This window comes from Struthio camelus, chromosome 11, assembly GCF_040807025.1.
Source record: "Struthio camelus isolate bStrCam1 chromosome 11, bStrCam1.hap1, whole genome shotgun sequence".
Taxonomy (NCBI): Eukaryota; Metazoa; Chordata; class Aves; order Struthioniformes; family Struthionidae; genus Struthio; species Struthio camelus.
Window position 1 is genome coordinate 22,149,528 of NC_090952.1, and position 15,208 is coordinate 22,164,735.

General features: G+C 48.0%; 1 protein-coding gene across 1 annotated transcript in view; it reads left to right on the plus strand.

Annotated features, from left to right (window-relative positions):
* MCF2 (MCF.2 cell line derived transforming sequence) overlaps positions 1-15,208 on the plus strand; it is a 61,060-nt gene that overhangs the window by 4,394 nt on the left and 41,458 nt on the right. Inside the window, exons 2-4 of the mRNA XM_068956853.1 lie at positions 9,480-9,548; positions 10,318-10,432; positions 14,484-14,574. Of these exons, the coding sequence (XP_068812954.1) occupies positions 9,480-9,548; positions 10,318-10,432; positions 14,484-14,574 (275 nt within the window). The remainder of the gene's footprint in view (positions 1-9,479; positions 9,549-10,317; positions 10,433-14,483; positions 14,575-15,208) is intronic.

Consider the following 15,208-nt stretch of genomic DNA (forward strand, 5'->3'; position numbering starts at 1 on the left):
AATTTAGTTTACGTTTGGTTAGCCTTTTCTGAGCAAAGCTTGTGCAGTTTGCCTGCTGCTAGCTTGGACTCAAGATGGGCAGAACAGGTCTGCAGGGAGAAGGCTCCAGCGCGCTAACAGCAGGTCGGCGGATTTTCCTTCCTTTGCTCCGTTCTCCGCAGGGAAACAGGGGTGAGGGAGGGGGCGCTTGGGGAGGTGGCTCCGTCAGGGAGCAGGGAGAGATTTGTCCCCCGAAACGGGGACACTTCAGTCTTCGGGGTGCTCTCGCTGTTCCCGAGGCCGCGTTTGCTGGGCTGCCAGCTCACTGGAGGGGCGCCAAGGAGCGGGGCCTCCTGCCCGGCCGGCGAGCAGCTGCTCAGGGACTTTGCTGGCAGCTCGACACGCGGCCTTGCAGAGGGCCGGTTTGTACCCGGGGCTGGCGCGGTGCCGCCGGATCCCGCTTCGTGCGGGATCATCAGCTCCTATTGTAGGGTTATGATTCAGCTCATCCCGTAAAGATCGTCCCCAGGGACATTCCTGCAAAGGCACCCTGCCTGCACCCTGCCTGGACGTTGGTCCAAGAGCCTGAACTGCACTGTGCTAGCATTTTTTCCCTATCTGTTATCTTTTTTCTTTTATGGTATTTCCTTTTCCATTTCTTTTCCCTCTTATCATCAGTGGGTTTAAAACTGAGCCTTCTGAAGAGGTCATTTTAGTTTTACAGAAGCTTCACTTTTTTCGTTGTGTGGTTTCTTGGTTACTAGTCAGCCGAGAATGCTCCCAGATTTGGGTGGCGGGGAACTGTGCCTGAACGGGGGCATCGCTTGCAGGTGAACTCGGGAAAGCCTTGGGAAGGTGAGCACAGCCGCTAGGTCGAACAGAGGGACCATCTGGTGCCATGGCCCGTCTCTTGATCTCTGCTGTGGCTGGTGCTGAGGGAAAAGTAGAGGAAAGGGCTTGCAGAGGGGGCGAGCCTTTCACTGGAATAGCCTCGCGGCCGGTCCTGAGCAGGGGAATGGCTTTGCAGTGGCCGGGCTCGGGTAAAACAGTGGCGTGGCGGGTGCTGCTGTGAATCAGTTGTGCCTGGAACCCAGCAGGCCCTAAAGAAGGGATTTTGCTGTGACCTGGCTCTGCAACGTGCATGCTGAGCTCTCTGGAAGACCACACCTGCCTGACGGCCGTCACCATCAGCCTCCAGGCAGCCCCCTGGGGTGCCTCGGTGACCCTTGGAGCCCACCGCCATGTGCAGGCTGGCAGCCGGGGATGTGCTGCCAGCATCTGAGTCATCAGTTCCCTCTAAATACACCCCATCCGTCCACGGCTCGCGGGACGTCCCCTGGGTGCAACTCTTCCTGCTGCTCTGCTCTCCTTATCCCCCTTACTGTGCTCATGTTCTGCTGAGGCAGGAGCTTGAGGTGGCAGCTAAGCCTCTCCTGGCCACGTACGGGTATGAGGAGATGGCCCTTTCTCCCCCCGCCACCAGCTTCGGCTGCCCTTGGTGCCTCCTGAGCACCCTGGGTCAGGGGACTGAACGTGTGGGAAAGTAGCCTTGCAAGAACACAGGTGACTTGTGCCCGCGGGCTTATCTGCCAGACCTGGGTCACTGCAGAGGAGGGCGAGAGGCAACACAAATGCAAACAAAGGAGTGGCGGCACGTGGCCGGATGAGGGCTGGGACCGTCCGTTTTGGCCGCTACCATTTGAGCGGGCCGAGCCGCTGGTCGCGCTCCTGTCAGCTCGGCTTGAGCCGGGCCCTTTCTGTGTGATCCCTGCGTCCCCTGGTGCGGATGCTGGGGACGCATCAGTGTGATCCCTTCCTTTGTTAAACTGGTGAAAGCCTTGCAGATTGAAAAAACTTGCTTGGAGGTAGACTTTTCTGAGGCATGTAATTGCAGCACGTTCAGCGTGGTTTTCGATTCAGTGTGGCTCTGAGCAGGGGTAAAGAAATCCTAACTGAGATCAGAATTGAGCCATTTGGAAACCCGTGCCTATACCTATTCTTTTGCTGGGGGTTAGCTGCCTGCAAATCCTTCCTTACCGTAGAAGCGGGTTTTGCAAGAACGCCTGCCAAGTCGAGGTTGTACTGAACGCTTCGCCTGCGACAGATGGAGGTTTGCCATGAGCCTATTGACAGAGCCAACCCGGGAGGCCCATCGCCTTCCTCGGGATCAATACATCATGTCTCATATAAACGTAGGCGTTTAAGATTCTAATCTAATTGCTACTCTTTGCCTCCAAATGAAAATCGGGTTTTGACTTGCTGTAATTAAGAAGTGTTTGTCTGAGGGCTGCAAGCCCTTCGACCGTCGCCCGGGAAGGGGCGACGCGGGCGGTCGTGCGCAGCCTGCGGCTGCCGCGGGACGGGAGCTGTCGCCGTGCGTCGGGTCCGCTGCGCCGCGATCGGCTGCTGCTGTCACGCGAAAGGGGCTTGCGGCAGCCCCGGGCGGGGAGGCTTTCTGCCACCAATATTGTAATGGATCTTTTGCGTCACGCTGCGTTGGCAAGCGGAGCAGCTGCACCACTTGGAATTACAAACTGTTGAATGTGTCGGTTTTTAGGCCAGCAGCAGAAATTGTGTTCTTACGCTTACATGACTTACGGTGAATTTGATCCGTGTGGTTCCCCTTTACAAGAGCAGAGCCTTGGCTTTGCAATATTCTCCCCAGCGACTTTGCTGGAGCTGCTTGCACGAGAGTGCGTGCGCAGGTATGTTTGTTGGGGCAGGATGCGTGAGCAGTTGAGCATGTATTTTAGTGTATACGAGGGTGCATGCAGCTCAGAGATTTGCTGTTAGAAATGACTAGCAATTACATATATAGCTAGTGCAGCCTATCTCAGGGCATGTGCGTGGGCAGAGGAGGACCGCAGCTGTCTGTGCACTTTGCACAATCAAGCATCTAGGTTTCTTTAGCAGCTGAACTTCTGGGGTATAAGGGAGGTAAATTTGTGTAATACAGGCTATGCTTTGTCACAGGGTGTTCCTCCCATGGGGGAAACTTCCCCACAGGTTTAAATCTGTGGTCAGGCTACAAAGGTGTAATTCCAGCATAAGGCTGTTGACCTCCATGTGCTCTGCAGCTCTGGGTGGCTTTGGCCAAACTAAAGGTTAATCTGTCTTATTAGCAGGCTTCTCTCCTTCTCGGCCCTATGGATTTTTATTAGTCGCTGATATGCGCGTTTCCCGAGCCCTTCAGTTCTCTGGTGGGTTCAGAAGCCAGTCCTGGGGCTTGGGGAAACCTCTCCTCGCTCAGCTGTCCATGTTAGTCCAAGGCCATCCAACCCCCGGGCTGCTTTCAACACCCCCCCGCCTTGGACTGCAGCTCTCGCACAACCCACCGTTCGCGTGGACGCGGACACCTGCGTCGGCCTGATGGATGGGCTCCGTTGGGGTCTTTTCGGCCCTTGTGATGAAGGGTGCTTCTGGCCCTTTGGGAGGGCAGAACCTCGCTAGCGTGTGTGGCCTGTTCCCAGGGGCGCGATTTACCCTGACTGCTGAAGGATTTGCTCTCCGAACCGGGGCGAGGCCGCAGGATGTTGGCCGTCAGTCCTCTGCGCTGGTCAGGTGCTGTAAATAAGCCTTCTGTAAATACAATAGGCCTTGTGTTCTGCGGAGTACAATGTCCTGTTCTCCGGTATATGTTCCCTAATGAAGCTATAGCGCTGAACTACACAAACAGCACCGTCGGCTTTACGCTGCCTGGCCAGCAGCCAGAGCCCGGTTCGGGCTCCTGTTTTCATTAATGCTGTGTGTGTACTCAGCGCTGCGAGGTCCTGTTCCCACACGGGTATCGAGCAGGATGGAGGGGTGGGGAGGGTGGCTTCAGCATCAGGGAAATTGGGATCCTGCTCCGAGTATCAGCTTGTGGTGAGAGCCGCTGCTTGGAGATGGGGCAAGCGGGGCATGATGCGCGGGAGGACGCTGCTGGGGCAGTGCCTGGGCAGGAGCGCCAGCGGCCTGCCTGTCCCGGCATTGCACGCTCCCTGCAGGCCGGGAACAGACACGGTCTGTCACTTAACACAACGCGTCCTGTGAGGCTTTGTGCAGACCTCCTCGTTCCAGCACGCCGTTTACAGTAGGGCAGCTTGGAGACAGTATAAAGTGGTATTTTTTTCTCTTAACTCCCTCTGCCTTGCTTTCTGGACGTGGCGTGCCGATAGCAAGAATGCCAATGTTTCCTGTTGTGTATTGAACCGAGTCTAAAAGCTTTTTGAAATTTTTCAATGAGAAAGCAGAGGGTGAGAGGCTCAGCAGCTCATGGGCTGGGGCGCTTACCTGGGCGATGGAGACCTGGGTTTCCTGCAGCAAGGGGGAAGCCCTGTCCCCTGTGCTGTTAACTGCTGGGGTGGGGATTTCTTCCCGGTGGAGCTCTTCAGCTTGCATAGATAACTATATTTCAAGTGAAGCCGTCCCTTTTACCCAAAGCGAGTGCTCTGAGCGACGGGCTCCAGAGTCACCTCCTTATGGTGCTTCTTTCTGGCTGTGAAATGGGGTAGATCTACCCAGAGCGAGGAAGAGGGAGAGACTGCAGGGTGGTGTCGGTCTTTCTTCCTGGACACTGCACCATGTTTCTACTCTTTGCCCCGGTGAATATTTAATTTCACAATGTGGAACAAATTTAACAGGAGTAGCTGAAAGGCCCCCGCTCCACCTTGCGCTGGATTAGTAGTTGGGGCACTCACTCTGCTGTAAGGGGTTTGTGTTCCAGCTCCTCGTCAAAGCAGACCAGACAGGCATGACTTAATCCTCATGTCCCAGCCCTAGCTCACGCTCCTGCAGCTTTGCTGGGAAGGCTCACTCTGGTGCTGGCTTTGGACAGAAGTTCCCATGTCAGCTAGGAGAAACCCTGCTGGTCAGAAAACTCCCTGAGCACCGCATCTTCCTGCAGATAGCGTTGGTTCAGGTAGTCCACGTTATGGCCACTGCAGGCCTGAAGGGGACTTTTCGAGTTAGGTGGGCCTTCCTGCAGGTGGATGATCGAGACGGACACCGGCTGATGACCCGAGTTGACCCAGAAAGTCGCCAAGAGAAATGAAAATAGGCTACAAATGTGCTGACTTACAGGCTCCCTCGACACCAGATGAATGCTTCTTCTTGGGAGCGTAGATGTCCAACTGGGCAACAAGCAGGGAATGAGCAAATCATGAAGAAGTTAAACATGCTCCTTTATCCTTTTTAATTGATTTAGTTCAGTTTTGTTTTCTGGACTATGGGAGCAGCCGTCAAATAAAAAGCTGTTATTCTTCATTCACAATGAAGCCATCTCCGAATGCATTTTATAGTTGCAAACAATATTTGGTCAGTGTTGTAAATGTAAGGAGCTATTACGTCAACTTGGCAGATGTGTTACACAGCTGCTCTTTGCAGATGGTGTGGGTCTGCAAAGTTTAGAAAGGAAAGAAAACAATAGTTGCCAAAGAGCAAAGTACTCCGAGTTTAACTGAGTCTCCAGGCTGCTGTATGTTATGAGCGATGAGGTGGAATTTGGACTTGAACTTTAACTGCCGTTGCTCTGAGCATCCCTGTGCATACTTCCACTGTACCTGAATGCTCCTCCATACTCGAATCACCTTGAAATGGAATATCTTGGAGAAAAAGCTTCATTCCTACAACTGCAATCTGTGCAAAGCCCTTGAGATACTGTCACGTGGAGAGGACCCAGCAAACGTTCTGGACTGAATAAACCAAATGAGAGATTCAGCAGGGCTCTCTGCTGAGCCACGATAATTTTTCTCAGAGGGGTAAAGAGCTTTGTATTTCTCTGTTGTCTTTTCCCTGCTTGACTTCACGCATCCTCAGAAACTCTGTGTCATGGCAACAATCTCCTCAGCAGAGGAGTCTTTCAGATATTTACCTCTGAATGCAATAATTGCAGCAGCATTTTATAGATACTCAGCCTAAAGCCTATATAAACACTGTTTCTAAAGTGTTAGGACAATTTATCTTCCCATTCTGCAGATGCTTTTTTGTTTTTAATAAGGTCATACCAACTACATGGGGATAACAGTGTTGTTTGTAAAGCAGTATGGGATACTGCAACGTGAGGGATTTCAGGCTTCATTTTGTGTCGGCACTACTGCTTTAAATAACAGCTGATGATCAGAAAGCCTCTTCAGAAGGGGAAAGAGCAGACTCACACAAAACCTTGACTTTTCCCTCCTTCTGGAAAGCAAGATGCAGCCTGGCGTGTCCTTAGTTGGAGTGAGCAGTGATTTCCAAAGGCTCAGACAGTGGGCACTGAACTCACGGTTACCAAGGCTCTACCTGCTTCACAGCAACTGCAGTGCACGTGGACCTGGCAGAAGCAACTTCAAACTCCCTTGCCTGCGTGCAGCTAGTAGTTTCAGGACAAAACTCTATGTGGTTTTGCCACCTCTGTCTTTGCTCAGTGCTTGCAGCCTGCAAAGAGCCTGTTGCTGGAGCTCTGCTGTTAATAGCTGAGGCTGAGCAATATGCTGGCATCGTTTGCTGTACTGTCCCAAGAAAGTTCTTCAAATAAGAAATCACCAGGCTGCTAATGAATGTCCCTTGAAACCTTCTTTGAAAGACAGGTATCTTTGGTGCCCCTTTGCATAGCGTTGCTGTTCACTGTTCCTTTTCCAGAGATGAACAGTTTAGGACAAATAGGACAAAGGCCGGGCTTCCGTACAGGATTTATGGTTACACCCATTTGATGTGTTGTGGGCGCAGCAGCACGCTTGTGAATTTGATGGCCACACTTTATTTTCCCTTATGTTTGTCCAGGAAGTTGAATTTGATGATGAATGCCAGCTGAGTGCTGGAGAGGGACCAAGGAGTGGCTATGAGGGGAATACAATCGGCCTGCTGCTGTGCTTTGCCCTTACCAAAAGGGCACTGGTCCTGCTCCTATGTCGTATGTGGCTGTTGAGTTCTCTTACCCCCAGAAGTTCGGGAGGGTTCGTAAGGGATATGCTCTCTGATTCTCTTCTGCCGGAAGCAAGGTACTCCTGCCTAGTTTTTCCTCAAACGAGCCATTATTTTGGGTGTTCAGCTTGAAATTGCTTAGAAGGGCCTGATTTTCCGAAGGCACAGAATGCCCTCTTCTGAAAATGAGGTCCCTTAAAAAGCGAGGAACTCAAAATTATAAGCTGTAGGAATCCTAGTACTGTAGGAATCTGGGTCTCCGTTTCTGTGCTAAAGTCAAGAATAAGATCTGGATCTCTATTTCTGTGTTGATGTCAAGGATAAGACTTTCTTAGGGGGGGAAAAAAAAAAAGTTGTAGAACAAGGTCCTGGCTGGAAATCATGAGTTTCAGGACCTGCTCCATCCTGGTGCATCTACAATCGTTACCACGTGCCAGGAGAGCGTTGTGGCCATCTGCCACTTACTGCGATCCTCGCGTGGCAAAACTGAAAACGCTACATACATCTTCCAGCGTGGCCCAGGGGCTTGGGGACGCGTTAGCAATTCCTTGCTGCAGTCCTTCGAGAAGGGTCACCTTGCTGCTTGGTTTGCAGGCTGTCTGGGACACAGGTCACCTGTCCCCAGGTTTGCAGAGGGCATGACACAGCAGGGTCTAGGCTCTGTGGTTAAAGCACATGTTTTTCAGATGCTGGATTTTTTTTTTGATTGGTTGTTTTTTTTTTGAAAATATCTATGGAAGAATGATACTTTTTTCCAACTACCGTTGTCTCCAGCTTAGTTTAAGGCTGCAAATTATTAAAGTGCTCTCACTGAGAAGACACCTTGTGAAACTGTTTTGAATAAAGTGTTTTATTACTATGCACAAGTTAACCCCCTTTTGCTAAAGTGTTTGTTGACAGCTATTAATAAGCCAGCATTTCTTTTCTGTGTCACTACAGAATGGAAAACAAAAGCTGTATTTATTGTAAATCTGTAGCTGTGTTTGGTTTTACTCTGGTGTATTTCTGAGTCATGCATGGGTGTTATATATATATATGCAAAACTTTTCTCAGCTTGCCTGTGGCTGCATCTTCAGGGAAGTACACAGAGGTGCAAAAAGCCCCCCACCTTTCCGCGTGCAGCAAAGGCAAGCGTCAGAGCACAGCCTTCCTGCCTTGGGGCTTTGGTCTCGTGTTTTCAAAGATCCATGTGTTTAACATCATACACTTCATGTACTGAAGCTTACTAACTTATTAAATGTGTTTTTTAGCAATATGAAATCATTGTCATGGAAAAAAAATCAAGTAATACAAAAGAAAGCTGTTACCCCAAGTGGAACAGCTGAAGCAGTTAGTTGAATGAGAGAGAAATACTTGAAATCCCTTTGCAGAATAAACTTACTTTCTTACCAAGAACAATTCTTGGGCCTGTTAAAAATCAAGAATGTTACTGCAGATGTCAGTGGGCTGTGGCTTGATCCTTAAAGGACACAAATAACATTTTTATCTACAAGACGAAAGGATAGCGTAGCGTGCATAAAAACAAGAAGAGCCAGGGACCAGCATGACTAGCAGAAGGCAGAGCACCCCGGACATGCTGGATCTGCAGACTGCTGCGGTGCAGCTCAGTACAGCCAGTTAGATGCTTGAAAAATCCTTAGATAAAGTATAAGTGACCATAAGGCTTTGGGGAAAAAAAATTCGACAACTGTGTCGATTACAGAGCGTGCTGGAGTACGCAGCCAATGCGATTAAAAACAGCCAAAAGATTACTCCCTGGGAGCCACTCTGTAAAACAATCAGTGTTTAAAACCAACTTTTCAGAAAGTATGAATACTTGAATCTGCATAGGTAATTTCTAAAACATTTATTTGCAAGAACAAGGATGTTTAGTTTTTAGCTATGGTTCCGGTTATAGCTAATCCAGAAAAATGTCTGCCAGCCATAAGCTGCTGTTGTGCTTAGTGAGTCTGATCCCTGTTTGCCTCTCAGAGCGAAAGGCAAAATCATGTACACTGTTGTGATGTGCTCCATTGGCACTGACATGGTCACGGTGTGCTGAATATGGCATTAAGGCAGCCTCTCCCATTATTTAATTAAAAAAGAAATCTAATAACCAAACATAACAACAACAGCCTTTCCAGTGCTCGCAGCCCCAGGCCAGATGAAAACAGCCCAGCTGATCTCAGAAGGTTATTTGCTCAAAATTAAAGGCTCTAACAGTATGAAAACCCAACCTTATTCAGCAGTCGTTGACGCTGCTGTTCCCCGCAGGAGCCTTGGCCCATTATATTGCCTTGTTTAGAAAGAAGAAGGGGAGTTAGGGGAATAAAATTTGTAACTCCAAAATATAAATATTACATTGAATACCCTGTTGAGTGGAGAACATTTAAACCCGTAGGCATTTCTCTCTTCGTACATTTGACAGAATATATTTACTACTGAATTATGGCATTTGCACTGTTGGAATCATTAGAAACATTGATTTCAAGGGAAACTGTATTCTTGCTTGTGATCTTTTATTTTTAGTTTTGGGCAGCCCCCTTTGGTTTAAGTCCTACCTTTGGGTTACACAGTTGATAAAATCATTTGCTTTGGATTTTTGCCGTCTTTTTGATTGCTGCTTCTGCCTTTTCCAGAAGCCACAATACCCATCTGTGCAAAGGACATCAGTGATGATTTGATGAAAGAGTTTGCTTTTCTTTCTGGTGAGTACAGTAAACTTCTCCATGTTCTCGATGTGCGGTAATTAAATACTCCCGATGAACTTATGCACTATTTGGCAAAATGATACTCCACGTGGGATATTAGCCATCAGGTAGTCTCCAGTGCCACTAGAAATGTTGTTAATAAAACATTGTGGTGGTTTGAAAGAGTATATTAGGTTTCTGTTTCAAACTATACTATAAAATACTCTTATCTTCAAACCCTCAATGCATTAACAAGCATTCTTCTTTGAAATATATTTCTGTAGGTTCAAGAACAGTGTTCTTAGGTTTACCTTCTGACTTGTTTTGGTGTCCCATGTGGAAAAAAGTATGCTCAGTCAATAAAGGAAATACGTGGTACCTAATACTTTTATTTCTGCCACCCGTTTGCGTGTGTTTTGCGCTTGTAACCAGCACTAGAGTTTGGCCTATAACACCAAAATAAGAACCTGAGATCACTTCTTAGTTTTCAGATTACCTTGTCTGAGAAGAAATGTATTTAAGAAAGTATCTTTTCGGTCACTGCTGAAATGGGATTCAGGAGCCAAAGACCCAACCCTGGTTTTTGAAGACCATGCTGTAATGGTGCAGTCGAGCTCAAAAAGGGAAGGGCAGATTTTTGCTGTTCTGGAGATTTAAAAAACTCTAGAGAGCTGTGGCAAGCTGTAGGCTGGCCGAGCACATTTTCTGGGCTGAGCCCTGCGCCCGGGCTGTGCTCTTGGCTCTCCTGGACAGCGCGTCCGAAGGAGCTCTGCTGTCTTCCTTCCAGGTGGCCGCGGGAAAGATAACGCTTGGATTATCACCTTCCCCGACAACTCTCGCTTCAATGAAGTCCCCGAGGAGATCTTAACAAAAGTCTTAACGTACTTAACTTCAGTCCCGAGGTACGTCGCTCTCTCCTAGGTTTCGCTGGTGATCGGCCGAGGTGTCGGTTCAGCCTGCGTCGGGCGCGGGATCTTCAGATAACGTCACCCGTAGGGGCGAGGGGCATCTCCCGCCGTCAAAGCAAGGAAGAGGGAGAAGGCGAACAATTAACTACGAGCCTTTGCTATGTCTCGGTGTGATATTTAACGTGCCAGTAACTGCAGAGGAAAATGTGGACATAATCCCTATTACTTGTCAGCCTGCGTGTATCATAACTTGAGCTTATTAAGTTTCTAATTAACAGCAGGCTGTCCTTAAGCTTTGACATGTGTCATCACTTAAGTATGCCATGCCGCTGCTGAATAATATTTTGACGTACACAAATAGAAAGCACGTTGCTGTGGAAAAAGAGAAACGTAACCAGAGGAAGAGAGTAATTACAGGAACAGAACCACTCGGGGTCCCCATTATACCTGATCGCCCAGCAGCACGCTGTAATTCCCATTATGTGGTTGTATCTCGAGGTCAAGCGTCTGACAGTCTGTCTGTGCCACATACGGAGCTGTATACTTTAGATTAATGGGAGCACTTCTTGCTGCTGAGCCTGGTGACTCAGTCACCTGGAATGCTTAATTTCCTTGAATAATGCCTGTTTTGGCAAATTTGCTTCTTCAGGGAGAGCAGGTTGATGGCAGCTAGATGGGAACTTTCCATCAGCAGCTGCCTTGGAGAAAGTACCATATGTTGATCCACCTCTGCAGGAAAAAAAAAAAGGGGGGGGGCCTGGTTCCTCTACCCCCTGCTTTGCGCGACCGAAGTCGTCGGCTCCTGCGTTAGCGCGCTGTCCCGCGGCGGCGTACGCCGGCCACGGGCTCTCTCGCCCCCCGCGCCGCAAAAGCAGCGCGCCTTCTCGCCGCGTGGGTGTCCCGCGACGCTGCCCGGGCGCGTCTCAGCGCTGCTGGTTTGAGCAGGACTTCGTATTTCGCCTGGCCATAAGCACACCCTGACATTAGCACGATTAGCAGTCTTGCTCTCCGTGTAACAGGTCAAACTCAATCAAAAAAACTAATGAGAGCTTGCTGGCGATTCAAACGTGTTCAGCGTGTCATTTGTAAAGCCACTTCTTTAATCAAGCCTCTCTGCTCTTCCTGCCAGTAACACAGCCTGCTTCAGTGCCTGATTGCCTTTAAAACGTGTGCCTCTTAACGCTTGGGAGTCAAAAATGCCGTGGGGTCGGGGAGCAAAGGGAAGCGTCGCGGGAGGGAGGACGGAAGGGCTGCGAGGCCTGGGGCAGCCCCGGGCGCCGTGTCCTGCAGCGGGGTCACCGTGCGGCTCGGGGCTCACGGCTCGCGTTTGGGGCCTGAGCTCCACCACGTGCTTTTCTCCTGGAAACGAGCGGCAGGAAGAGGAGCTAGAGGCTGCAAGCTGTTCTCCGCTCGGCGAGGTGAGCGCATCGATGGCAGAGCCAGGAGGCAGCGGAGTCTTGCAGTCAAGTGGGTTTTAGTTTGGGGTTCCTTGGAATCACGCTGCAGGCGAGAGAAAGCTGCAGACTGGGGTTGCGGAGAAGAGCGGTGTAGAAAAATAACTCGCATGCCTCCACCATCCACAAGCCGTGCACGCAAATCAAAACGCACGTGGGGGGGCTGTGTCGGGGCCTTTGTTTAATAGCACATATGGTGGTAGGCTTAAAGGAGAGGCATACCCACGTATGATGGATCACTGTGTTTGTGGGGAGGAGAAAAGATCGTAACAGTGATCTTGTTGATTAGACAGCTTCTAGATATTTAGACAAGCTTTGCATGTTTTGCTTACATCGTCACTCTGAAGTAAAGTACAAAGTGATTTAGAGCCGCGGCTGATGACACGAAGTAATGAAACGGCGAAGGGTGTTGTTGGCTATAAATAATTCTGAGTTTAAATATTATGCAGTAGGTCCTGAGCGTGCGCTCTGATTCGACCAGCCACAAGGAGTTTCTCAGTCCTGCGATAAATCTCACAACTGCAGACTCAGGGATCCAATTTCAAGTCCTTCTGCAAAACATCACAAGTCTTATTTTTAGATTGGTGCATCTTGCAACACATACAAAACTAAGGGTAAGGAAAAAAGTGACAGGAAGCACCCAGAGAGAAATAATGCCTCAGTCCAGTTTTCTGTCTCTTCGTACTGCTGGATGCAAATAAACTCATGCTTGCAAACATTTGTGAGAATGCATTGATTACCTTTTAGACTGACAGTAAAAATAAATCAATGCAGGACTGGAAATCTGATAAACCTGCAAGGCCTGGATTGCAAGCAGTCATAGATTTGCTTGTCTAGCCCCAAAATAAATTTAAAAATTCCAAGAAGTTTCAAGGCTTTTGTACACCTTGGAACTTTCTTCTTTGTGTCTTTAAGGAAGCTGATAAAAGTAAATTAACATGCTGAGATGTTACTCTCTGAATACATCCTTATCCTGAGGAAATAACATACTTGGGCATACCTTTGCTAACTGACAGTGTACTACAGTTTGACCACCTTTTCTGTGTTGCTTGGATTTGGGGTTTTTCTTTGGGATTTATTAAGATAATAGCAGTGTTGTGTAAACTATATATATATATGTGTGTGTGTGTGTGTATTTTTTTTCCTGAATTGCAGCTAGGTGTGAAATACTGTGGGGAATTGTACCTTTTGAAGCTTCAGGATATGTTGAAAACTCAACTAATTTTATTTTTACCTAAAACAAAAGGATCATTTTGGTCCCCTCTCACCCCCCACTATTTTACTTCTGGTGAGGGTTATGCTGGCAAGTCAACAGAGCTGATGTCAACGTGCAGGATCCTCAAATGTTGCCAGAAGTGTTTTGGCTGGAAGATTGTGCCTTATTCCTAACGATAATATGTGGAGTTACTTCAGACTTTATTACATGTAGAAATTTTGTGTATGACCCGTATATAAAATATCCTACCAATGTTCTCTTTTCTGGTAGGCTGTAGGTGACCCTACGCAGATTATAAATATGCATGAAGGCTTTGCACTTTGAGTGTGATGTTCCAGATCCAGAGGATGTATTCATAGGAGAGCTTGGGAGCTGGATGTTTCTGCATATCTTCAGACAACTGTTGTTGTGGGCCAAAATGAACTTTTTTTTTTTGCTATCAGCAGAACTTTTCATTTCTTTTAAATATATTTTAAATATATTTGCAGAAGGTGTGGTTATTGCATAATGAAGTAGTAAGATGTACATTGAATAGATACTCCTGCACTGGCTTTAAATGACTTCTTAATGTAGTCGAGTTGCCAAGTATCGTTTGCCATGTGATCGCTCTGAGTAAGTGCTCTGAGTAAAGCGTCATGTGTTTTCACTTACCAAACACAAGAATTATTTAAGACACTGCTCGCAGCAGGCTGCTTTCCTCGGGTCATGGTCATGCCCTGCGAAGATACCTGAGCCAGCTCGAGTGAGCTTGCGTGTGCGCTGGGAGCTTCTCAGCAGCCCTGAAATGCCAGATAGGGTGGCACGTCACACGCCTATCCTGTTTCGGCATCCACAAAACTACAGTGCAAACGTCAAGATTACTTAACTATCCTGAAAATACGCTCGCATCAGAGGGCTGGATTACAAGCAGGCATACCTTTACCTGCATAAAAACACGGTTCCAGTTAATAATTCAGACCACACTTGGAGTCTGTATTGTCACCAGGTTGAGCCTGTTTAAGAGTCGTAACCAGATTCCTAGATAAAGTAGTATTTGAATTATGGATAGGAATTCACCCGTGACCACGTGCATCCCTGATACTGCTCACCCACCTAGTAAGGAGGCAAGGGCCTCCTCGGCGGCGACGCGCGTTTCGAGGGTGCGCTGTTGGTGCCCGTCTCAATGGCCAAGCTGGCACTGAGCTGGCAGGGAGGTGGGATTACCAAATTTCTCTCCGGAGGCTGCCCTGGGGGGTGTTTTCAGATGGAATTTTGGTAACTGTGAAAAGGTCAAAATGTATTTTGTGTCTGGTGTTCCTGCGCTTGGGGCTTTTCTCGGGACAGTCGCATTCCCCCAAAATGTTGTCTGGCTACTTGGTGTTTTCTTATTTCACAGTCAACATGAGTCTGACAGCAAATTTATCCTAATCCTGGACAGAAGATTGGATACATGGACATCTGTCAAAATGACTCTTCAAAAAATAGCAGTAAGTCTTCTTTAACGTTAATTCCTTCTAATGTACTAAGGCATCGTGCCCATTATGCATCACATTCAGAAAACATCAGAACCCAGGAGCAGTGATGCCTGTGCTCCCTCTCTAGGTAGTAGTCTGCTTTATGGCCCTGTAATTAATTCGGACATTGCTTTGTGCCTAATTTGAATGCATAAATTAGCTGCTTGAGCATTAACTGATTCATTTGCTGGTGTTTGCACTTTTTTCATAGTGGTCTGAATGCGTTTTGTGCCCTGTTCTGTGCTTTTGATGGGCGGGGAATTTGGCTTCCTGTGTATTCTTTCTAGACACTGGTTATTAGTGACAATATATTTTACCTAATTGTCAGTGATTGAAAGTGTTAGATTTTTAAAACAGGCTTCTCATCATTTGTATGTGTGCATGGGTGGAAAAGAATCTATTTTGAATGTCTATGTGCGCATTCATGAATTTTAAATATCTATTACATCAGTTTATATGCTACCCCTCATTAGATTCTGAACATATCTGAGAAGTAAGCTTTTTGCAACTCAACAATGCATTGCGCTTTGCAAAATCAGAACACGCTATTATGGCATGGACTATAGGTAGGAGCTAATTGCTAAGTGCTTTTCCAACTGGACCATGC